Source organism: Panthera uncia, assembly GCF_023721935.1.
Source record: "Panthera uncia isolate 11264 chromosome C1 unlocalized genomic scaffold, Puncia_PCG_1.0 HiC_scaffold_3, whole genome shotgun sequence".
Taxonomy (NCBI): Eukaryota; Metazoa; Chordata; class Mammalia; order Carnivora; family Felidae; genus Panthera; species Panthera uncia.
This window is the reverse complement of record NW_026057584.1, coordinates 33,985,122-34,010,856: the sequence shown is the minus strand read 5'-3', so window position 1 is coordinate 34,010,856 and position 25,735 is coordinate 33,985,122. Positions and strand designations below refer to the sequence as shown.

Sequence of the window (25,735 nt, the reverse complement as noted above, 5' to 3'; positions counted from 1 at the left end):
TTTTTGTGATACAACCACCTTCTTTTTAATTATCTTAATAATAAATAAATAATGTGAATTAAGTTTCTGAACCTGATATTACAGTATCTTCAGACTTCTTTTCAAATTGGCTTTCAAGTACCTCATTGGTATCACTTCCCTAGAAACAAAAAAAAAAAGGTATTGGAGAAATGTTGACAGAGCTAATCTGCCTTTATAACTTCTTTTATTACCTTCTTTAAAATTTACAGAAGAATATGGGTTTATGAGAAAAGCAATCCAAACAACACTATCTTCAAGAGTATACTCTAGCTAGGAGTTAATGTTCCAAGGAGAGGATATCCAAGAATTGATAGGGTATTTGAGTGACAAATGTAGGAGAGAAAAAGATTATCAGATAAATGACATAATATTGTAACTTCAAGTGACATAAGAGAATACACCCAGAAAACAGATTACTTTTTTATTGGAAAACATTATGGCCTATAAGTTGCAAAGAGGAATTATAAGGTAGCGTGATCCCTGACTGTTATAAAATATTGATGTTTTAATAAGAACACAAAGTCCATAGTTCCTTTAATGAAGAGCCCCCCAAATTTTCCATAAAATACTAATTCTGTATGAGGAAGTGCTAATCAATTTACCCTAAAGCAGTATCACTATGCCCAATTATAATGAGGCACTGAAAATCATTAATATATCTGTATGTTATGACTTCCACTTCAAGGCTGGGATCTTAGTCAACATGTTATGAATTTACTGAAACCTCTTTGAATCTCTATTGCCACAGGTCAAAATATATAGGTTTCTAAAATTTTTTTTGATGTTTATTTATTTTGAGACACAGAGACAGAGAGTGAGCAAGGGAGGGACAGGAGAGAAGGAGACACAGAATGTGAAGCAGGCTCCAGGCTCTGAGCTGTCAGTTCAGAGCCCGACTCGGGGCTCGAACCCATCAACAGTGAGATCATGACCTGAGCCAAAGTCAGACGCTTACCTGACTGAGTCACCCAGGTGCCCTGGTTAGATTATATTTCTAAATATTAAACCTCACTTATATATGTGACAAAGGTCTAGTATTCAAAATATATAAAGAACTCTTACAACTGAACAATAAAAATAAAAATAACCTAGGGATGCGTGGGTGACTCAGTTAAGCGTCTGACTTCAGGTCATGATCTCGCAGTTGGTGAGTTCAAGCCCCATGTCAGGCTCTGTGCTGACAGCTCAGAGCCTGGAGCTTGCTTCACATTCTGTGTGTGTGTGTATGTCTCTCTCTCTGCCCCTCCCTCCACTCACGCTTGCTTGCTCTCTCTCTCTCTCTCTCTCAAAAATAAACATTAAAAAATTAAAAAATAAAAATAACCCAATTTTTTAAAATCAACAAAGGATTTGAACAAACATTTATCAAAGAAGATATACAAATGGCCAGTAAACACATGAAAAGATGTTCACATCAATGGTTATCAGAGAAAGGCAAATCAAAACCACTACCGAAGAGTTACCACTTCAAACCACTAGGATGGCTATAATTAAAACAACAACAACAGAAAAGTAAAATAACAAGTGTTGGAGAATATATGGAACCTTCGTACATTGTTGGTTGGATGTAAAATTGTGCAGCTGATATGGAAAACAGTTTGACAGTTCCTGAAAAAGTTAAAGAGGGAATTACTGTATGATCTAACAATTCCACTCCTAGGTATATACCCAAGAAAATCACAAACATATGCCCACATAAAAATCTGCATATGAATGGTCACAGGAGCATAACTGATGACAGCTAAAAAGTCAAAACAACCCAAATGTCCATCAACTGATGAGGATAAACAAAATGTGGTACATATCCATATAGTGGAATATTATTTGGCAGTAAAAAGAAACAAAGTATTGCTACATGCTACAATGGGATGAATCCTGAAAACACTATGCTAAATTAAAGAAGCAAGTCACAAAGAACTATATATTCATTGGTTCCACTCAAATGAAATGTTTAGGATCAGCAAATCTACGAAAACAGGAAGGATATTCGTTATTGTCTAGGGCTAGAGGGGTGTGAGAGGTTTGGTTAGGGGGTTTCTTCGGGGGGTAATAATGTTTGAAAATTGATTATAGCAATGGACATACAATTCTGTGAATATACTAAAGGTCACTGAATTCTATACTTTAAGCAGGTGAATTATATCTTAACAAAGCTGTTAAAAAACCAAATCTTACAAATTATTAGTTAACATTTATTGAATGTCACATTAGGAAAATAGGAAAGTACATGAATCATGAATAGCATTTTATATATCAAAAACTAAGCAATATCTTATTATCACTTTTAATTATCATAATCTTTTTTAAATAAATAGTATTAGAAGTTAGATATGGAGAATGTATTACGTTAATTACCTTACATTCTTTATTGGCCAATTTTGGGGTAAGAACTCTTTCTAAATAGCTAGCTTTTTCTATCCATGTACTCAGATTCCTATATTCTTTTTTCATTTTTTCCAGCCTAAAGAAAGAAATCAGGTATACATTTAAAAAATAAGTGACAGAAGAACATATATGGCATGATTCACAGAAGAATACATTCAGTATGATACACTTATAAAATGTTCTGAGAGGCAAACCAGCAGTATATTAAGAATATGAAAGAAAGGAATGATTATAATAAAAATGAGAGCAGTAGCTACCTGAGGAGGGTTGAGGAGAGGATTGAATCTCATAACGGCACACAAAACACATTTTTGATAGTGATGATTTAAGTTTTTATTCAAATTCCAGTTAGTTAATATACAATGTAATATTAGTTTCAGGCGTACAATTTAGTGATTCAAAATTCACATACAACACCTGGTGTGCATCACACTAAGTACACTCTTTAATCACCATCACTCATTTAACCCGTCCCTCCCTCCGACCTCCCCTCTGGTAACCATTAGCTTGTTCTCTATAGCTAAGAGGCTGTTTCTTGGTTTCTCTCTTTTTTCCCCTATGATCATTTCCTTTGTTTCTTAAATTCTGCCTATGAGTGAAATCATATGGTATTTGTCTTTCTCTGACTTATGTCACTTAGCATAATACTCTAGCTCCATCCATGTCATTGCAAATAGCAACATTTCATTCCTTATGCCTGAGTAATATTCGTGTGTGTGTGTGTGTGTGTGTGTGTGTGTGTGTGTGTGTCTGTCTTTATCCACTCATCAGTTAATGGACATTTGGGCTCTTTCCATAATTTGGCTACTGTTGATAATGCTGCTATAAACATTGGGGTGCACGTATCCCTTTGAATTAGTATTTTTTGTATTCTTTGGGTAAATACCTAGTAGTGCCATTGCTGGATTTTTAACTTTTTGAGGAACCTCCATACTGTTTTGTCCTAAGTAGCTGCACTAGTTTGCATTCCCACCAACAGTGTAAGATGGCTCTCTTTTATCCATCGGTTGTTTCTTGTGTTGTTCATTTTAGCCATTCTGACAGGTGTGAGGGGTATCTCATTGCAGTTTGATTTGTATTTCCCTGAGCATCTTTTTACATGTCTGTTGGCCATCTGGATGTCTTCTTTGGGAAAATGTCTATTCATATCTTCTGCCCGTTCTTTCATTGGTTTTTGGGTGTTGAGATGTCTAAGTTCTTTATATATTTTAGATACTAACCCTTTATCAGATATGTCATTCACAAATATCTTCTCTTATTCCATGGGTTGCTTTTAGTTTTGTTGATTGTTTCCTTCACTGTGCAGAAGGTTTTTATTTTGATGAAGTCCCAACAGTTCATTTTTGCTTTTGTTTCCCTTGCCTCAGGAGACATATCTAGTAAGAAGTTCCTATGGCTGATGTCAAAGAGGTTACTGCCTCTGTTATCTAGACAGCAATATAATAATAGTAAGGGACTTTAAAACCCCACTTACCTCAATAGATAGATCAACCAAACAGAAAATTTATAAAGAAACACTGAAGCTAAACTACACATTAAATCACAGAGTTAATACTTCTATAGAACATTCCATCCAATGGTCATCTTAAGTACATGTGAAACATTCTTCAGGATAGATATGTTAGGCCATAAAACAAGTACTCATAAATTTAAGATGACTAAAATCATATCAAGCATCCTTTCTGACCATAATCAATTCCGAGAAGAAACTGCTAATTTCACAAATTTTCAGCAGAGATTAAGCAACATGCTACTGAATAACCAGTGGGTCAAAGAGGAAACCAAAAGAAAAATATTTTTAAATATCTTGAGACAAGTGAAAATGGAAATACAACATATAAAAACTTATGGGATGTAGCAAAAACACTTCTAAGAGGTAAGTTAAAAGCAGTAAGCATTTACAATAAGAAAAAGAAAGATCTCAAATAATTTTATACTTCAAGGAACCAGGAAAAAGAACTAAGCCAAAATTAGTAAAACAAAGGAAATAACAAAGACCAGAGTGGGGAAAAATAGAAACTAAAAAGACAACAGAAAAAAAAATCAATGAAACTAACAGCAGACTTTGGTGGGGGTGGGATGGGGGTATTGATAAACCTTCATTATGCTTACAAAGAAGGAAAGAGGACACTAACAAATATGTTTTTAAAAATCACCATTGTATATCTAGTACCCCATAATAGTGCCTGACACACACTAGGTATTCAATAATGTTACTAAACGAATAAAACATCAGAATAGAGGATAAAAGGGTTCTTTGGTCATTCAGCTCAATGTTAATGAATTAATAAGTTATGAGTCTGAGTAAAAAATGTATTCAACATAAATAATCATTTTTTAAGTGACCAAGGAGTTCTGCTTCTGGCAATGGTGGACTAGGTTACTTCAGATAAACCATCTTACTACACAACTAAAAAGGCTGGACAATATTTTTTTAAAAATTATATTTGAAAGTGGGGCACCTCGATGGCTCAGTTGCTTAAGAGTCCAACATCAGCTCAGGTCAGGATCTCGCTATGAATTAAAGCCCTGTGTCGGGCTCTGTGCTGACAGCTCAGAGCCTGGAGCCTACTTCAGATTCTTTGTTTCCTCTCTATCTGCCACTTCCCCACTTGCAGTCTGTCTCTGTTTCTCTCTCAAAAATAAATAAACATTAAAAAAATTTTTTTAATAAAAATTTTAAAAAATTGTGTCTGAAAGCATCAGTCAGTTATAAAAGCACCAAGGATTTACAGATCCAAGATTATAGGAATTTCAGAGACAATAAGCCCCATCATTTGGTACCATTTTTCCTTCCAGGCATTTGTGGTGGCTAAGAGCTAAGAAAATGAGAAGAGCCTGGAGATAGATATGCCAGAATTAGGGAACAAAAAGCAGAGTTCAGACCCTGCCAAGGATGAAAAGCCAAGGTAAACATCTAGGCTTTCAGTTGGGACCCCAAAAGGTTAAACCACGAGAATAAGAGCCTCCTTGTCTTGTGACTTACTTGCCTCACACTAGTCCCAGTCCTACTACTAGGAATAAGATTAAACCATTAAAAGACTAATCCTCATAGGAAACAAACCTAAATCATTTCAATCTCAATCTGAAGTGAATTAAGGTGATCTGGGATTGCTAGTTTCCTAGTCTAGTTGGCTGACAGATGCAAGTGTCTATCCTCCCTGTAAGAATATACAATCAAGAGCCACAAATTAATAAAATCAATAAAAAATCAATAAAAATAGCTAGGTATATGAGAATGTAAGGCTTGACTGAAAATTATGAGGGGAAAAAACCCAATAGAAACAGACCTACAGGAGATCCAGATAATAAAGTTACCACAGATGAACTTTAAAATAGCAATGGTTGGGGTGCCTGGGTGGCTCAATCAGTGAAGCAGCCAACTCTTGATCTCGGCTAAGGTCATGACCTCATAGTTTGTGAGATCAAGCCCCATGTCAGGCTCTATGCTGATGGTGTGGAGCCTGCTTTGTAGTCTCTCTCTCCCTCCCTCTCTGTCCCTTCTCCGCTCATGTGTATGCATTCTCTCTTGCTCTCTCTCTCAAAATAAATAAACCTAAAATTTTTTTTTAATGTTTTTATTTTTGAGAGAGGCACAGAGTGCGAGCGGAGGAGGGGCAGAGAGAGAAGGAGATGCGGAATCTGAAGTGGGCTCCAGGCTCTGAGCTGGAGCACAGCACAGAGCCTGACATGGGGTTGAACTGACGAATGTTGAGATCATGATCTGAGCTGAAGTTGGACGCTTAACCAACTGAGCCACCCAGGTACCCCAATAAAGAAATAAACTTAAAAAATAGCAATGACTAATATGTTCAAAGAATTCAAAGAGAAGTCAGGGGATTTTGGTAGAGAAGTGGAAACTATAAAATAAAGGAAAATAACTTCAATAAAATAACTGAAATTAAGAATTCAATTGGTTTGGGGTATCTGGGTGGATCAGTCGGTTAAGTGTCTGACTCCAGATTTCAGTTCAGGTCATGATTTTATGGTTTGTGAGTTTGAACCCCACATCAGGCTCTGCACTTGACAGTGTGGAGCTTCTTGGTTTTCTCTCTCTTTCCTTCTCTCTACTCCTCCTCAGCTCACTCTCTCTCTCTCTCTCCTCTCTCTCAAAATAAATAAACTTAAAAAAAAAAAACCCATACACACACAAAAGAATTCAATTAGTTTAACAACAGATTAGAAACAAAGAAAAAAGAACCAGTGAACTGTAAGATACGATGGGAGAAATTATTTACACTGAAGCATAGAGAAAAAAGGATGGGAAATACAGAAAAAAGCACAAGAGACCTATAGAATACATGTTGAGTCAAGAGTAGAGCAAGTATTATACTTTCTCCCTTATAAATAAGTTATCACCTCTTTTCCTGTCATTTCATTGACTTTTCTAAACAAATATCTAAAGCTCATGTCTCAAAAGAAAAAATTAATGTACAAATAACACATAAATGAGATGAAGACTTTTTTTTTTTTTTTTTTTTTTTACCTTTCCCGAGGTTGTTGCTGAAGTTTTTCAAGTCGCACTACAGATGGCTGGTTGGATTGGGGCATTGCAGTTGGCATCCCAACAGTAACATTCAGGTCTGGGGATAGGAATGCTGGATATTCTATTGGCTGTGGTGTAATTACATTTCTGCAAAATTGGTTATAATGTTAAATATTGAAATTACACAAATGACACTTCTAAAATCAGTGGTAGCTATCAATTCTACATTGCAATCTCACCTGTCTACCTTGAACCATCAGAGGGTAGAGCTAGGAAAAAAGAAAAAGATCAGAGATCCTGACAGAAGTGCTCTCTTGAGCACTCTTACTACAAAGATGGGCAGCAGGGATGGGAAAGGAGATAAGGACCTGAAGTTCTAATGAGGAGTAGAAAGTGTTTAAGCCCAGAGGTGCCTGGGTGGCTCAGTTGGTTGAGCGTCTGACTTTGGCTCAGGTCATGATCTCATGGTCCATGGGTTCGAGGCCCGCATCGGGCTATGTGCTGACAGCTCAGAGCTTGGAGCCTCGTTTGGACTCTGTCTCCCTCTCTCTGCCCCTCCCCTGTTTGTGCTTTGTCTTTCTCTCAAAAAATAAACAAACATGAAAGAAAAGAAAGAAGAGAAAGAAAGAAAGAAAGAAAGAAAGAAAGAAAGAAAGAAAGAAAGAAAGAAAGTGTTTAATCCCAGACCTCTCTCCCAACCTCTAGATCTGGTCAAGTTGACACATAAAATTAATCATCACAAGTCCACCCACCACTTGTCAACCTGACACCCAGAAGTATCTCTTTAAAACATATTTGATCTCCAAATGAGAACAATAACATGACATAACTATCCTGCATACAACCAAAAACTCACTAGCCTCTTCCCCAGAAAAGAATAAAAGTCTTTGAGTGATGTTTACTCTTCTTAATACCCTGAAACTTAAATAGTGTGATGCAAGTTTAACAATACTTAAATAGAATATAAAGTCAATTATAATATAAAGTCAATATAGCGTATGTTACATGATGGTAAGATATGAGGAGGGGAAAAAAGATTATATATATATATATATATATTTTTTTTTCCAGTCACTTGTTAGATGGGCCAGAGTAGCACACCCAAATGAGGAATAAGTTGTCTCCAAAATCCAAAAAAGCCACCAGTGTTGTGCCTCTGTTTTAGTTATAGGAAGGGCCAGTTGCAACAACTTATCTTTCACCTTAGCAAGATTATCTCGACAAGTCCCATACCACTGGCTCCTCAAAATTTCAATGAGGTAGAAGACCCCTGAATTTTTGTCAGAATTCTTCCTACAACCTCTGACATGCAAATGTCTTACCTAAGTAAGTTAGATTAGTTGCTACTTTCTGTTCACTAGATCCAATCAGCTTAAAGGGCATCATTGTAATGAACCTGTATAATGTTTTATATAGGGGAAAGGCAATCAAGATTCCTGTGAACATATTTAATGACATAGGGCTGGAGAAGTTGATATACCTGAGGTAAGACAGTGAAAGTATATTGCTGACCTTGCCAGCTGAAAGAGAGCAAACTGCTTTTTATGGTCTTTATACTGGGAAAATAGCATTTGCCAGATCACTAGTTGCATACTAGGTACCAAGGGATGTGTTAACCTGTCCAAGAAATGAAACCACACCTGGTACAGCAGCTGCAATCGGAATCACTACCTGGTTAAGCTTAGAACAATCTACTGTCACTCTCCAAGATCTATTCTATGCACAGGCGAAAATAAGTGAGCTAAATGGGGATGAGATGGGAATCACCACTTTTATATCTTTGAGTCCTTGATAATGGCACTAATCTCTGAATCCCTCCATGAATGTGGTATTGCTTTTGGCTTACTGTTTTCCTAGGTAGAGGTAGCTCTCTAGTGGCTTCCATTTAGCTTTTCCCATCCTAAAATCCCTAGGTCCATAGGTCAGGCAATCAATGTAGCGATTCACCTATAGCTAAGTGTGTTGGTGCCAATTAGGCAATCTGGAATTAGGGAAATAACCACAGGATGGGTTTAAAACTCCATTTATCACCTGACTTCCCTAAGTCCCTACTCTGGTGGACAACAGTGATGTTTTGAGTCTTCAGGAATTAGTGTCATTTCAGAGCCAGTAGTGTCCAGTAGTCTCTGAAAAGTCTAGTAGTAGTCTCTGAAAGGTCTGATTATTTCCTTTTCCCTAATGTACAATTAACCCTGGTAAAAGGCTCTCCTTCCCTTTTGGGAAAGCTGGGAGAAAGATTAACATTACAAATTTTTATCAGCATACTAGCATCTCTCCTTAAGGGGAGAAAGCATCCCCTTCATTTGAAGGTTTCTGGGTCTGCAAACTGGCTCAAATCTGGGAAACGATTGAGGAGCTATGACTCTTTTTATGACTCAGGTCAGAGTTTTGTTCACTTGACCTAGAACTTTTCTGGTTATACAGATTAAGAAAGAATTTAGTAGGCTTCCTATATATGTTATTTCTAGGAACACCATGATTAATTAGCCAATGCCAAAGGTCCATGTGAGTCAAACTATTCTGATCGCTGCTTTGACTCTACTGTCTATTACGGTAACGTGTCTTGTCATTGGTGGTTGAGTGCCATCACTTGGCCCCTGCCATCCTGGAATCCAGTTATTCCCATTGCATTCAGGTTTTCCCAGTTCAGTGACTGCAGCTCCCACTGTGAGGTCTGGCCCACAAAGAAAAGCAATCACAGAGTTCTTCAAGAGTGGAGGTCCCCTCACAAATTTACTTCTCACTGTCATGTGAAAGGTATATCTTCTGGACCCTCCCTGGGTGAGTGAGTAGGTCTTAAAGACAAATCCATGCCAATATCACCATCTTTCTATGCCCTTGAATACCTTCCTCTAATTAAACCAAGGCAGGTCTGGCATTTCTAATTCACTCAAGTGGGCTTCATTTGGTTCATGTTTCTGCAACCAAACAACCAAATGGAGCCTTTTCTAACACCCTAATCTGCAACATTAAATGCAGAATCTCTGCTTATCATAAATCAATAATTTTGCTATGACCCAATTTTGTTCCTTCCACCACTATCCCACACCCATAGTTCCTTATGTTTACCTCTAGGAGGATTCTTATCTCATTTGTATTATAATAATTTCTTTTTACAAGTTAACTTTGCACTAAACCATGAGCTACTAGAGGGCAGGGACCAGGCCTCATTTATTTTAGTATTTGCAATGCCTTGGAGATATAGCAGACATTTAATGAATGTTTATCGAATCAATGAGTGGAAAAGGAAACAATGATCAATAAACATAAAACATTCAAATTTTACCATTTCAACAAATGACCAATATCAAGTGGACAAAATTTATTTTTAATGATAATACCCAGTGCTGGTGAGACTACAGGACAACTAAGCACTTCAGAACATAAGTTCTCATCCTATACCTAATTCCCTCATTCCTATTTTCTCCATTTCTTTTTCTTCGATAGCACTATGGATTAAATTTCTATCTCAGGTGCTCATTTTTCTTTTATCTATTTTTACTGTTTCAATTTTAAGATTGGTTGACATTTTTTAATGGTTTAATCGTTTAAATTAAACCATTTAATTTTGGTTTGCTAATAACATTTTTTGAGCATGGACTTTTTGCTGAAGATTTGTAGGTAAAAACTGCAATATGTCAAAGTGGGGGTAACACTACTATACTGTAGAGCATAAAACTGAGAACTATTAGACACTTTGATCTTACAAGTCCCTCACCTCCTTCTAGAAGAGGGTATCTCACTGACTATCTTTCCTTATCAAGCTAACCCTACCTTCCCTCCTCCCCCCATCAGCCATGAAGCACCCTCTCTTCTTTATCTTATTTCTCCAGGAATATACCCAGAAACCCAAATTTTCTCCCATCTTATTAAGCAAAACAATTCACTACTCTCTTTACCTTGGAGTCTAGCCCATTCTGGCTAGGTCTTAAGACACCAAAATGATCCATCAAATGGATTAAATGCTTTAAATGCCACATAATCTTATTATGTACATAAGTGTTCAAACACTTACGTCACAGGGTCTGTTCTTTCTGGAGGTGGTGCAATATTCATAAACATGGATGGCTCAACAATTTTCTGAAGAGGTTTTAACTGAAGAAAATCGTAAGTGTGTTTTAACACTGCTTAGTTACAATTACAGTTCACTCTAATACTACTATTCTCTAGGACTATAAGCCTTAAATACATTAAAAAAGAAATAGAATTAAAAGAGGAAAAAAGAACTAATATTTATGGAGCACTAAATATCTGTCAAGAACATTATATCTTTAATATTATTTTATCCTCTCAATAATCCTATGATGTAGATAACTGTGCCTATTTTACAAAAAAAATGCTGAAGATGAACTACTTTGTTCAAGGGTTACCCAAGAGACATCATAGCCAGGTTTTGAATGCAGCTTTATCTGCCCCCAGTGTAGTGCTCTTTTTACATTATCAAGACAGGGGAGTAGGGAACTATATTACTGAAAAGTTCACCAACATAGAACCAAAATCAAAAACTTTTATATTTCCCACTCTTTTTCACCTAATACCTCTGTTCCATGTTTTTGGTAGAGCCCACTTACATAAAATAATACTTGCCTAGTCTTATCTGAAAAGAGGATATCCCCTACGAATGTGATTGCCACATGTTTTACTTATATCCGGACACAAAATCTACCTCTGAAGTTGGTGCTTATAAACTGTTACAAAAGGGACTAAACAGAAGTCCCTATAAGGGCCAATTCACAAGAAAATAAATAAGCAGAAGGAAAAGAAAGAAAAATCAAAGGAAAGAAGGAAAAAAGATGAAAAAAAGATTGTGTCTAGTGCTTTCTTCTGTATATCACTTCTGATTCAAAATGCATTAAAAACTATTATGATATACCATAGGCAAAATTTTAGAATAACATTTTACCAGGGATAATACAGCAATAGACTTATTTAATAAGAATAATGTACCTACTCTCAATTCCTAATTTAAAAAAAAACCCAAGACTATAAAAAAATAGCAAAAAACAGAAATGAAAGATTATATGCAAAGTATACAGGTCATATCCCCTATATAACAGCACCACTGATGGCACTGGATTTATAAATGCCCCAAAGTTGTGATAATACCAAGGTATATCAAGAGTTATTTCAAAACAAATGTAGCCTAAGGACATAATAAAAAAACAGGACACAGGTTAATGTACAAAAGTTTCCACTGGAACATGGATATATGTAATGAATTTAAAGGGGGCAGGCCAAAGCTAGGAGGATTAACTTCTTTGAAAATACTACTTTCTTGATAAATGAAGGAAGGCTCAAATAACACCAGATATTGAAATAACTGTGGGGGGGGGGGGGGAGGAACATATGTGACCAGAGTAAAAAATGTTATGTGAATATAATTAATGACTCCATTTTTAATGAGTATTTTTAGATACAAAAATCTACACTTCTTACATACTTAAAATAATTGTTTTTAACCCAATGAAAACACAGACACAAGAGCAAAGTTTTATGATAAAGGCGTTTTGAATAAAGATTATTTTTAAATGTACACGGAAATAAAAAATGGTAGTTTCCTTTATCCTTAGGCCGGAGAAAAACAGCATTCTTTTAAAAATATTTATTTCATTTTTTAAAAAGAATATGTATTTTAAAGGATTTACCAAACTGAATAGAGGCTCAGAAGAGATTTGACTAAAGAGCTATAGAATAATTTTTAAAAGAGAGGAACTAACCTGATGTGAAAATCCATAACCAAAGTTTCCATAGGAGAACATAAATTCCACCTCCACCCTGCAGATAAACTAAACACGTGGCAAATATTTTATTGATCAGAAAGATATTTTAATGAAAAAGTGATAGCCAACTAATATTTTTACATCACAAATTTATGTTTAAAAAACCAAAGCATTAATACATCCTGATTAAAAAACAAAAAAAATTCACCCAAGGAACCCCGATAGAAGAATCTATGGAGTTCCTGAAATGTTAAAAACTTTATGTTAAGGAATATTATATGAGTGTTAAAGAGAAAATTTCAATTTATAATTAATAGGATTACCTTGATACATATATGAACATACATGCATATGGTTTTAAAGTATTTACTCACACTTCTCCTATCTCCACTTCCATTTTCAGATAAAAATTTTATTTAGACAAGTGATTTCATCTCTCTGAACCCTAGCTTGCTCAAATGTGAAATGAAGGAGGGTATCAGAGGTTATGACCTCAAATGTCCATCATTCTCTTCTTTATGTTCCTTGTCCCTGTTTTAGCTATTGGCAAAAGTCTCTTTGAATAGAAGACCAATTAATCAAAATAATAATTTTAAGCACTTAAAAAGAAATTCAAGTGAGAACTGTAAACAACTCTTCAGAAACTCCTCAAGGAGAAAAATATTTCCTCAATTAAAGCTGAAGAGTCAAAGAAGCAGCTAGGATATTTTACTCTCTTATCCAATGATTTCAGTTTTCTTGTTCACCATTTAGCAGTAAGGTAGCAGCATTTAAAACAAACAAACAAAAAGGTGGAGATGAAGATTTTGTGAGCAAATATTGTTCTTTCTATTTAATAAATTTCTATGAATTCAAATAGTGACTGGTAGAGTAACAAAGAGAATGGAAACACTATCAGAGGTTAAAACTATATCAGAGCAAAGCTATAAAAAATGTTAAGTATGTGCACAAAGCTTTGGGAGTTTCAGTAAAGTTCTTACTATGTTTCTATTCAACATTTGAAATTCTTCAATAAAGCACCCTTTCTGGAAAAAAGTAATAAATGATAAAATTCTCAAATACAGAGTCACTCATATAATCATCCATATGTAATCTAAACTATTTCATAAATTTTGGAAAATCAGATTGTGATTTTTAATGCACGTTAATTTAATAGCTAAATACAATTATAATGAATATTTGGAAGAAAATAAAAATTCTGGGTTGTACCAACAGTAAATGTTAATATTTACATTATGTTTTAGACAAAAATGTTTCTGCTAGTCATAGTTCCCCTTTCTCCAAGTCTTAAAGGACCATGCCTGCACTCCTTTGTGGGGTTTAACAAAAATCTGCATGATAAGCTGACTCATGATAGGGCTGCTTCTCTCATTGTCAGGACTGTTGGCATTTTTTTAACCAGGTAAACCTTGGGTATCCTTGTTCACCACCTCTCATCATCTCTGCCGTGCTATCAGTCCTCCCATTTAATCCAGCATCCCAGGGTTAACAAACAACCTCCCATCTTTAACTGCTCCACTGAACATTTCCTCTTTATTTTACCTAAGACTTGGCTTACCACTAAGGATGCTGTTTCCCTCATAGACTCAAGTGAAGGCCCACATACCTCAAGACCAGCAGGTGGAGCAGCATCCTCCACATTCCCCTTCTAGTGCTCCTAGATCATATTATTACACATAGATATAAGCAGTTTTCCATTTTTAAGCTTCATGCTATCTGGCATGTGTTTCAGACATTCTGGTCATAATTCTCATTTAGTGAAAACTTTAGCACCTGGTTCATACATCCTCACCACCTGTAAAACCCAGCAATCTGCAGAACCTATTTAACTCCTGCCCTCTCAGTTCCTGGTGAAGCATTATAATGAAGGAAATAACATCTGGTGGTACATGGCCGACTTCACATAGAATTAGCATATCATATATGTTCTTCATATAGTCACAAGATTTCTCAGAAAATTCGCAAATAACTGAAATAGATTTCCTTAATGATCCTGTCAACCTGCTCTTTATAGCTTCTTATTCTTGATAGCATCCCTTTTCCCAAAGTGGGGACTGGGGAAATACTGTATTGTTTCAAGACTGCTTTTTTCTTCCCTTTTATAAACTGTGCCTCTGCTTTTGATGAAAGAACTTGACCTACAGAGTGATTCATCTCCCTCATATATAAAGTAAACTTTTAGTCATATTTTAAACTATGGTAATATCTTTGAGTTCTTCCTCTAGGTCTCACTGAGATCTGCCAATTAAGTCTTCACTGGAGCCAATTTATATGTTCATCTTGAATGTGCTTCTCAAATCCACTGAGTTTTAGGCTTGCTTTCACTCAGCTCCTCTGGTGACTTTCAATGTGTGGCAATGAGCTGTTTGGCAACCTGTCCTGAAATTGGTTTTGCTCTGCCCAAAGCAAGTTACTGGGCTTAGGCCCAGTCTGGGAAAGTGCAGGGTGGGGTGGAGGTGGGGGCAATGCTAAACTACTCAAAGGTATAGAGAGATAGATACTCAAAGGTATGATGCTTTACAAGGCATTAGTCTAACAATATTTCACACCTTCAAATTCTCTCTTGACTTTCTCAAAGAATTACAGTACTACCCATCTTTCTGTTTATCACCTAGTCCTAGGCTTATCTGATAAGGATCATATAGCTAAACCAATAGTCAAAAGTAGTACCAGAGTTCATCCCAAAATTATTACTCGCATTCCTTTTATAATCAATACAGGAATATTATAAACTCCAATATGTTTATATGCCTTAACTGGACCCTAGGCCCTAACAATTAGCTGATGTTTCTGTTTTCTCCCAGAGCCTCAAAGGAATGCAAGATGTATCAGGGATGAGAAGAAACAAGGGATTCATGATACAAGCTACAGATCAATCATTTTTTTACAAAGCTATGTAGAACCTATTATGTGATTTTTAAAATTCAACTCAAGGTCTTTGTTCTCCGCAATAAGGCCAATTATATTCAGAAAGTAATTGATAATAACTGGTAATCATAACAATACATTTGTGGCCTCTTCATGTATACCTGTGGAATAACTGTTTTGCACTAAAATGGCCCTTCCATGCTTCTAAACATGATCTATAGTTTGGGTCTGGTCATCAGGTCTTCCCAATTCATCCAAGTTCTAAATTTGACCAGTCTGCATGACGAATTCTACCCTAGCTAGCAGTTCTAGAACTAAAACAAATGGTTTATAATTTACCCCTGCATGTGACTCAAATGATACAGCTCAAGCTTTAGAGATCAGACAAACCAGCATAAATTTGTTGACTAGAATAATTCTAGATTATAATATTCTCCTTGACCTTTTATTCTCCAGTGTGGTAGAGTCTATCTACACAGTAGCCTACACGTGTTGTTATACCCAGGTAAACACTTCAGGAAAAGTAGAATCATTAATAAATTAAGAGGCCTTCATGAAAAGATGTTCAATATTACTGGTTATTAGGGAACTACAAATTAATACCAAAATGAGATATTACTACACACCTATCAGAATGGCTAAACTGTAAAATGGCATCAATACAAATGCTGATGAGGATGGTGAGAAACTGCACATTCATTTCTGATGAAGATGTACAAGGCATAGCCACTCCGGAAAACAGTTTGACAGTTTCTTTAATGACTCTACATGCAACTATCTTACAAACCAGAAATTTATCTGATTAATGAACACTTGCACTTGCACCAAAACCTATACATGAATGTTTATAACAACTTTAATCAGAACAGCCCAGAACTGGAAACCCAGATGTCCTCCAATGGGCAAACTGTTAAAAAAAAAAATGTGGTACACTCACACCCTGTAGTGTTACTCAATAGCAGAAAAGGAATGAACTAGTGAAACACAGAACAACCTGGATGACTTCCCAGAAAATTACACTGAGTGAAAAAACCCACCATGAAAGGTTACATACTGTGTGATTCCATTTATGTAATATCCTTGAAATGAGAGAATTAAATAAGGGAGGAAAACATTAGTGGTTGGTTGCCAAGGGTTAAGGAGGGGGTAGGGCAGGAGGGAAGTAGATGTAGCTATAAAAGGGCAACATGAGGGATCCTGGTAGAGGTGGAAACATTCTGTATCATGGTTGAGATACTGTGCCATAGTTTTGAAAGATGTTACCATCAGAGGAAACTGAGTAAAGGATAAAGGATCTCTATTGTTTCTTTCAACTGCATCTGAATCTACATTTATCTCAAAAGAACAGTTTTGGGTTTTTTTTGGTTTTTTTTAAAGGCTACGTGTCTATTTAAGGTGGGCCAAATTCATCCATGCGACTTACTCTCCCATTAGACCTACTTCAATAGGGCTGGATACAAAGTGGATTCAAAAAATTTATTATTACATTTGTGATTGTCACATAGTTCTTGTTTTCCTCTATTGTCTGATATGCAGATGTTCAACTATTATTATACAGTCATCATCCCAAGACAACATCCAGCTAATAAAACTGTATCAAAACAAAAACTAAAAACAAAAACCCCCAAAGCACTTATGGTCAGCTTTGTACTTCTGGGATCTTAGTTTTGACCAAAAGTGAGTAACTGAGAAATTCTAATAAGGAAAATGACACAATTCTTAATTAAGGTAGAAGTTCCTATAGAAAGGATACTGACAGATATTATACAGAAACAGAATATCTTGAACACACCACAGCTAAAATCATACAGCTCTTTGGGGAAATCCAAAAATAACCAAAATTGCTTTCCTTGATGACTGTGTCCATTAAATAATAATGGTCTCTTTACCATACGATGTAGCAATGCATCAAAGAGACTCATAGAGAGCAATTCATCATAATGTAGAGACTTTTTCAGATATGCATTGGAAGATATGTTCAAGAAAATTCATTGCAGTCCGGAAGATGGCGGCGTAGGAGGACGCGGGGCTCACAGCGCGTCCGGCCGATCACTTAGATTCCACCTACACCTGCCTAAAGAACCCAGAAAACCGCCAGAGGATTAGCAGAAGGGAGTCTCAGGAGTCAAGCGCAGACGAGAGGCCCACGGAAGAGGGTAGGAAGGGCGGCGAGGCGGTGCGCGCTCCACGGACTGGCGGGAGGGAGCCGGGGCGGAGGGGCGGCTCGCCAGCCAAGCAGAGCCCCCGAGTCTGGCTGGCAAAAGCGGAGGGGCCGGACAGACTGTGTTCCGACAGCAAGCGCGACTTAGCGTCTGGGAGGTCAGAAGTTAACAGCTCTGCTCAGAAAGCGGGAAGGCTGGAGGACAAAGGGAGGGAGAGCTGCTGAGCCCCCGGACAGCAGAGCTCAGCTTGGCGGGGAACAAAGGCGCCAGCGCCATCTCCCCCGCCCATCCCCCAGCCAAAATCCCAAAGGGAACCAGTTCCTGCCAGGGAACTTGCTCGCTCCGCGCAAACACCCAACTCTGTGCTTCTGCGGAGCCAAACCTCCGGCAGCGGATCTGACTCCCTCCCGCTGCCACAGGGCTCCTCCTGAAGTGGATCACCTAAGGAGAAGCGAGCTAAGCCTGCCCCTCCAGCCCCCGTGCACCTTGCCTACCCACCCCAGCTAATACGCCAGATCCCCAGCAACACAAGCCTGGCAGTGTGCAAGTAGCCCAGACGGGACACGCCACCCCACAGTGAATCCCGCCCCTAGGAGAGGGGAAGAGAAGGCACACACCAGTCTGACTGTGGCCCCAGCAGTGGGCTGGGGGCAGTCATCGGGTCGGACTGCGGCCCCGCCCACTAACTCCAGTTATATACCACAGCACAGGGGAAGTGCACTGCAGGTCCTCACCACGCCAGGGACTCTCCAAAATGACCAAACGGAAGAATTCCCCTCAGAAGAATCTCCAGGAAATAACAACAGCTAATGAACTGATCAAAAAGGATTTAAATAATATAACAGAAAGTGAATTTAGAATAATAGTCATAAAATTAATCGCTGGGCTTGAAAACAGTATACAGGACAGCAGAGAATCTCTTGCCATAAAGATCGAGGGACTAAGGAACAGTCACGAGGAGTTGAAAAACGCTTTAAACGAAATGCAAAACAAAATGGAAACCACAATGGCTCGGCTTGAAGAGGCAGAGGAGAGAATAGGTGAACTAGAAGATAAAGTTATGGAGAAAGAGGAAGCTGAAAGAAAGAGAGATAAAAAAATCCAGGAGTATGAGGGGAAAATTAGAGAACTAAGTGATACACTAAAAAAAAATAATATACGCATAATTGGTATACCAGAGGAGGAAGAGAGAGGGAAAGGTGCTGAAGGGGTACTTGAACAAATTATAGCTGAGAACTTCCCTGAACTGGGGAAGGAAAAAGGCATTGAAATCCAAGAGGCACAGAGAACTCCTTTCAGACGTAACTTGAATCGATCTTCTGCACGACATATCATAGTGAAACTGGCAAAATACAAGGATAAAGAGAAAATTCTGAAAGCAGCAAGGGATAAACGTGCCCTCACATATAAAGGGAGACCTATAAGACTCGTGACTGATCTCTCCTTTGAAACTTGGCAGGCCAGAAAGGCTTGGCACGATATCTACAGTGTGCTAAACAGAAAAAATATGCAGCCGAGAATCCTTTATCCAGCAAGTCTGTCATTTAGAATAGAAGGAGAGATAAAGGTCTTCCCAAACAAACAAAAACTGAAGGAATTTGTCACCACGAAACCAGCCCTACAAGAGATCCTAAGGGGGATCCTGTGAGACAAAGTACCAGAGACATCACTACAAGCATAAAACATACAGACATCACAATGACTCTAAACCCATATCTTTCTATAATAACACTGAATGTAAATGGATTAAATGCGCCAACTAAAAGACATAGGGTATCAGAATGGATAAAAAAACAAGACCCATCTATTTGCTGTCTACAAGAGACTCATTTTAGATCTGAGGACACCTTTAGATTGAGAGTGAGGGGATGGAGAACTATTTATCATGCTCCTGGAAGCCAAAAGAAAGCTGGAGTAGCCATACTTATATCAGACAAACTAGACTTTAAATTAAAGGCTGTAACAAGAGATGAAGAAGGGCATTATATAATAATCACAGGGTCTATCCACCAGGAAGAGCTAACTATTATAAATGTCTATGCGCCAAATACCCGAGCCCCCAGATATATAAAACAATTACTCATAAACATAAGCAACCTTATCGATAAGAATGTGGTCATTGCAGGGGACTTTAACACCCCACTTACAGAAATGGATAGATCATCTAGACACACAGTCAATAAAGAAACAAGGGCCCTGAACGATACATTGGATCAGATGGATTTGACAGATATATTTAGAACTCTACATCCCAAAGCAACAGAATATACTTTCTTCTCGAGTGCACATGGAACATTCTCCAAGATAGATCATATACTGGGTCACAAAACAGCCCTTCATAAGTTTACAAGAATTGAAATTATACCATGCATACTTTCAGACCACAATGCTATGAAGCTTGAAATCAACCACAGGAAAAAGTCTGGAAAACCTCCAAAAGCATGGAGGTTAAAGAACACCCTACTAACGAATGAGTGGGTCAACCAGGCAATTAGAGAAGAAATTAAAATATATATGGAAACAAACGAAAATGAAAATACAACAATCCAAACGCTTTGGGATGCAGCGAAGGCAGTCCTGAGAGGAAAATACATTGCAATCCAGGCCTATCTCAAGAAACAAGAAAAATCCCAAATACAAAACCTAACAGCACACCTAAAGGAAATAGAAGCAGAACAGCAAAGGCAGCCTAAACCCAGCAGAAGAAGAGAAATAATAAAGATCAGAGCAGAAATAAACAATATAGAATCTAAAAAAACTGTAGAGCAGATCAACGAAACCAAGAGTTGGTTTTTTGAAAAAATAAACAAAATTGACAAACCTCTAGCCAGGCTTCTCAAAAAGAAAAGGGAGATGACCCAAATAGATAAAATCATGAATGAAAATGGAATGATTACAACCAATCCCTCAGAGATACAAACAATTATCAGGGAATACTATGAAAAATTATATGCCAGCAAATTGGACAACCTGGAAGAAATGGACAAATTTCTAAACACCCACACTCTTCCAAAACTCAATCAGGAGGAAATAGAAAGCTTGAACAGACCCATAACCAGCGAAGAAATTGAATCGGTTATCAAAAATCTCCCAACAAATAAGAGTCCAGGACCAGATGGCTTCCCAGGGGAGTTCTACCAGACATTTAAAGCAGAGATAATACCTATCGTTCTCAAGCTATTCCAAGAAATAGAAAGGGAAGGAAAACTTCCAGACTCATTCTATGAAGCCAGTATTACTTTGATTCCTAAACCAGACAGAGACCCAGTAAAAAAAGAGAACTACAGGCCAATATCCCTGATGAATATGGATGCAAAAATTCTTAATAAGATACTAGCAAATCGAATTCAACAGCATATAAAAAGAATTATTCACCATGATCAAGTGGGATTCATTCCTGGGATGCAGGGCTGGTTCAACATTCGCAAATCGATCAACGTGATACATCACATTAATAAAAAAAAAGAGAAGAACCATATGATCCTGTCAATCGATGCAGAAAAGGCCTCTGACAAAATCCAGCACCCTTTCTTAATAAAAACCCTTGAGAAAGTCGGGATAGAAGGAACATACTTAAAGATCATAAAGGCCATTTATGAAAAGCCCACAGCTAACATCATCCTCAACGGGGAAAAACTGAGAGCTTTTTCCCTGAGATCAGGAACACGACAGGGGTGCCCACTGTCACCGCTGTTGTTCAATATAGTGCTGGAAGTTCTAGCATCAGCAATCAGACAACAAAAGGAAATCAAAGGCATCAAAATTGGCAAAGATGAAGTCAAGCTTTCGCTTTTTGCAGATGACATGATATTATACATGGAAAATCCGATAGACTCCACCAAAAGTCTGCTAGAACTGATACATGAATTCAGCAAAGTTGCAGGATACAAAATCAATGTGCAGAAATCAGTTGCATTCTTATACACTAACAATGAAGCAACAGAAAGACAAATGAAGAAACTGATCCCATTCACAATTGCACCAAGAAGCATAAAATACCTAGGAATAAATCTAACCAAAGATGTAAAAGATCTGTATGCTGAAAACTATAGAAAGCTTATGCAGGTAATTGAAGAAGATATAAAGAAATGGAAAGACATTCCATGCTCATGGATTGGAAGAATAAATATTGTCAAAATGTCAATACTACCCAAAGCTATCTACACATTCAATGCAATCCCAATCAAAATTGCACCAGCATTCTTCTCGAAACTAGAACAAGCAATCCTAAAATTCATATGGAACCACAAAAGGCCCCGAATAGCCAAAGTAATTTTGAAGAAGAAGAACAAAGCAGGAGGCATCACAATCCCAGAATTTAGCCTCTACTACAAAGCTGTCATCATCAAGACAGCATGGTATTGGCATAAAAACAGACACATAGACCAATGGAATAGAATAGAAACCCCAGAACTAGGCCCACAAACGTATGGCCAACTCATCTTTGACAAAGCAGGAAAGAACATCCAATGGAAAAAAGACAGTCTCTTTAACAAATGGTGCTGGGAGAACTGGGCAGCAACATGCAGAAGGCTGAAACTAGACCACTTTCTCACACCAGTCACAAAAATAAACTCAAAATGGATAAAAGACCTGAATGTGAGACAGGAAACCATCAAAACCTTAGAGGAGAAAGCAGGAAAAGACCTCTCTGACCTCAGCCGTAGCAATCTCTTACTCGGCACATCCCCAAAGGCAAGGGAATTAAAAGCAAAAGTGAATTACTGGGACCTTATGAAGATAAAAAGCTTCTGCACAGCAAAGGAAACAACCAACAAAACTAAAAGGCAGCCAACGGAATGGGAAAAGATATTTGCAAATGACACATCGGACAAAGGGCTAGTATCCAAAATCTATAAAGAGCTCATCAAACTCCACACCCGAAAAACAAATAACCCAGTGAAGAAATGGGCAGAAAACATGAATAGACACTTCTCTAAAGAAGACATCCGGATGGCCAACAGGCACATGAAAAGATGCTCAACGTCGCTCCTTATCAGGGAAATACAAATCAAAACCACACTCAGATACCACCTCACGCCAGTCAGAGTGGCCAAAATGAAGAAATCAGGAGACTATAGATGCTGGAGAGGATGTGGAGAAACGGGAACCCTCTTGCACTGTTGGTGGGAATGCAAATTGGTGCAGCCGCTCTGGAAAGCAGTGTGGAGGTTCCTCAGAAAATTAAAAATAGACCTACCCTATGACCCAGCAATAGCACTGCTAGGAATTTACCCAAGGGATACAGGAGTACTGATGCATAGGGGCACCTGTACCCCAATGTTTATAGCGGCACTCTCAACAATAGCCAAATTATGGAAAGAGCCTAAATGTCCATCAACTGATGAATGGATAAAGAAATTGTGGTTTATATACACAATGGAATACTACGTGGCAATGAGAAAAAATGAAATATGGCCTTTTGTAGCAACGTGGATGGAACTGGAGAGTGTGATGCTAAGTGAAATAAGCCATACAGAGAAAGACAGATACCATATGGTTTCACTCCTACGTGGATCCTGAGAAACATAACAGAAACCCATGGGGGAGGGGAAGGAAGGAAAGAAAAAAAAAAAGAGGTTAGAGTGGGAGAGAGCCAAAGCATAAGAGACTGCTAAAAACTGAGAACAAACTGAGGGTTGATGGGGGGTGGGAGGGAGGGCAGGGTGGGAGGGAGGGCAGGGTGGGTGATGGGTATTGAGGAGGGCACCTTTTGGGATGAGCACTGGGTGTTGTATGGAAACCAATTTGAAAGTAAATTCATTGCAGCAGAGAGAATAGTAAAAACTGAAAACAATTCAAATGTCCATCAACAAATCTATAGACAAATAAAATGAGGAATGCTCCACATGGAACAGTATATAACAGAGAGATAATGAGCGCCAGCAAATGAGATTACCTGTATTGATCTTAGAAGCATAATGCTTTAGAAACAAATTATATTGGTTTGCAACTATATATAAGTAGTAAAACTATGGAAAAAAAACAAAGGAATAAATACAGTTTAAGATAATTATTATATTTTGGGGGCAGGGGAAGGGCAGGAGATTGAACCAGATGACAGCATAGGAACTTCAACTGGATTACATTTACTTTGTACCACTTTGGGAAAAATACACAAATCCCATAATTTTATAGGTCCTTTAAAGCTCACCCCCTACCTACCCTTTATGCTATAGTTGTCATATGCATTACATTTACAAACATTATAAACTACACAAGGCAAGGTTATAGAACCTATAAAACTGCAAGATTTGTGTATCTTCCCAAAGTGGTATGAAGGTTATATTTTTAAATAGTAATATATCTTAAAGAAATTAAGAGGAAAAAGAATAGTCTTTCCTTTGGCATCTCTATTCTGCTAAATCCATCAAATGAATTTCTGATTTTAGATATTGTATTTTTCAGTCCTATAATTTGCATTTGGTGCTTTTTATATTTTCTATTTTTCTGTTTATGTTTATTAAAAAGATGTGGAATGAAATTCTGAGAAATGAAATGCTATATTACAATTGTGGGACGGTGAGTCATATTTTTCATCTAAAAATTTTTACCATCATAAAAATACTGAGAAGTTTACACATACAACTATAGTCCAAATGCCCTACTCCCTTCAACAAAATGTGACTAATAATATACATTTTTCTGATGCATAAATTGCTATATAGTAGAGGAAATTTTAGTCATTTCCAAGATCCTTCCCCCCTAATTTTCTGAGAATCTTCAACTGCTTACTCTTATTCATTAGTCAGTATGCTCTCCTCCTTTGTCTGATGCCTGTTAATATTCTGAAAAAGCTGATTTCCCCCAAAATCTCATTATGAAACTTTTGAAACATATAGATCATCTGAAAGACTACAGCAATAAGTATCGATACACCCTACACCTAGATTAAACAAGTTCAAACATTTAACAACTGTTAAAAACTGTTTCAACATTTTGCCACGCTTGCTTTATCTGCATGTATGCACATTCATAAGTTGCAGCCATCATGTCACTTTATACCAAAATGTTAAATCTTCACCTTGTGTACCATAAAAATAAGGACATTCTTCTATGTAACCACAATATCAGTATTACATTTCAGAATATTAACAGTTATTTTAGGGTTTTATCTAATACGTGATATAAATTCAAAATTTTCCTAACTGTCTCAAGAAGGTCTTTTTATAACTTATCTTTTTCAAACCTGTATTCAATCAAAGCTGTGTGTCTTCTAATCTAGAACAGTTACCTCCATCTTTATTTTTTTTAATAACCTTAACTTTTTAAGGGATCTAAGCTGGTATGTCCACATTATGTATTTATCTTATATCAACATGGTATCAATTTTTTCCCTATCTCCTAATTCCTATAAACTAAAAGTTAGATCTAGACCCTGCTTCGTTAAATTTGGGTTAAACATTTTTGATGAGAACCATTCATAGGTAATGCTGTATACTTCATATTGTACCACCGTAGGAAGCATATGATGTTAAATTGTCCACAATTACTTATACTAAGTTCAAGCTCTTGGTTAAAGCAGTAACCACAACATTGCTCTATTGTAGAGGCATCTTTTGCCCTTTGCAACAATTAATCTGTAGGCTGTTAATGGTGGCATCATGGAAACATTTTATGCCCCAATAACCCCTTACCTAATGTTTTTAGTAGCAATGGTAAGTCTTGATTGAACTAATCATCATTCATTATAAAGAACTGCAAGGGGTGCCTGGGTGGCTCAGTTAGTTGAGTGTCGGACTTTGGCTCAGATCGTGATCTTGCAGTTCATGAGTTTGGGCCCTGCGTTGGGCTCTGTGCTGACAGCCCAGATCCTGGAGCCTGCTTCAGATTCCTTGTCTCCCTCTCTCTCTGACCCTCCCTCTTTCTCTCTCAAAAATAAACATTAAAAAAAAAGAACTGCAGAAATGGTCAATCTGTAATTCTATCATTCTTCCTACACTTATTAATTGGCATTCTCCTGTTTGAAAGTTTTAAAATTCCATTTTTCTTCCCCTATTCTTTTTTTTAAGATCACCAAGATTTATGGATTTTTCCTCATTCAGAATTTGTAATGGTCTTTTGGATGTTCAAATTATCCTGAAATTGGCCAA

The 25,735-nt window shown here is 37.3% G+C and overlaps 1 protein-coding gene across 7 annotated transcripts in view; it reads right to left on the bottom strand.

Moving 5' to 3' along the window:
• C2CD6 (C2 calcium dependent domain containing 6) overlaps positions 1 to 25,735 on the bottom strand; it is a 150,473-nt gene that overhangs the window by 88,183 nt on the left and 36,555 nt on the right. For 6 of the 7 annotated variants that reach the window (XM_049615184.1, XM_049615183.1, XM_049615185.1 and 3 more), the window contains 6 exons: positions 13,593 to 13,637; positions 12,610 to 12,678; positions 10,908 to 10,987; positions 6,893 to 7,039; positions 2,377 to 2,482; positions 73 to 139 (listed from right to left, as the gene is read on the bottom strand). In XM_049615184.1, coding sequence (XP_049471141.1) covers positions 73 to 139; positions 2,377 to 2,482; positions 6,893 to 7,039; positions 10,908 to 10,987; positions 12,610 to 12,678; positions 13,593 to 13,637 — 514 coding nt within the window. The remainder of the gene's footprint in view (positions 1 to 72; positions 140 to 2,376; positions 2,483 to 6,892; positions 7,040 to 10,907; positions 10,988 to 12,609; positions 12,679 to 13,592; positions 13,638 to 25,735) is intronic. The other variant, XM_049615180.1, reaches the window with a different exon arrangement.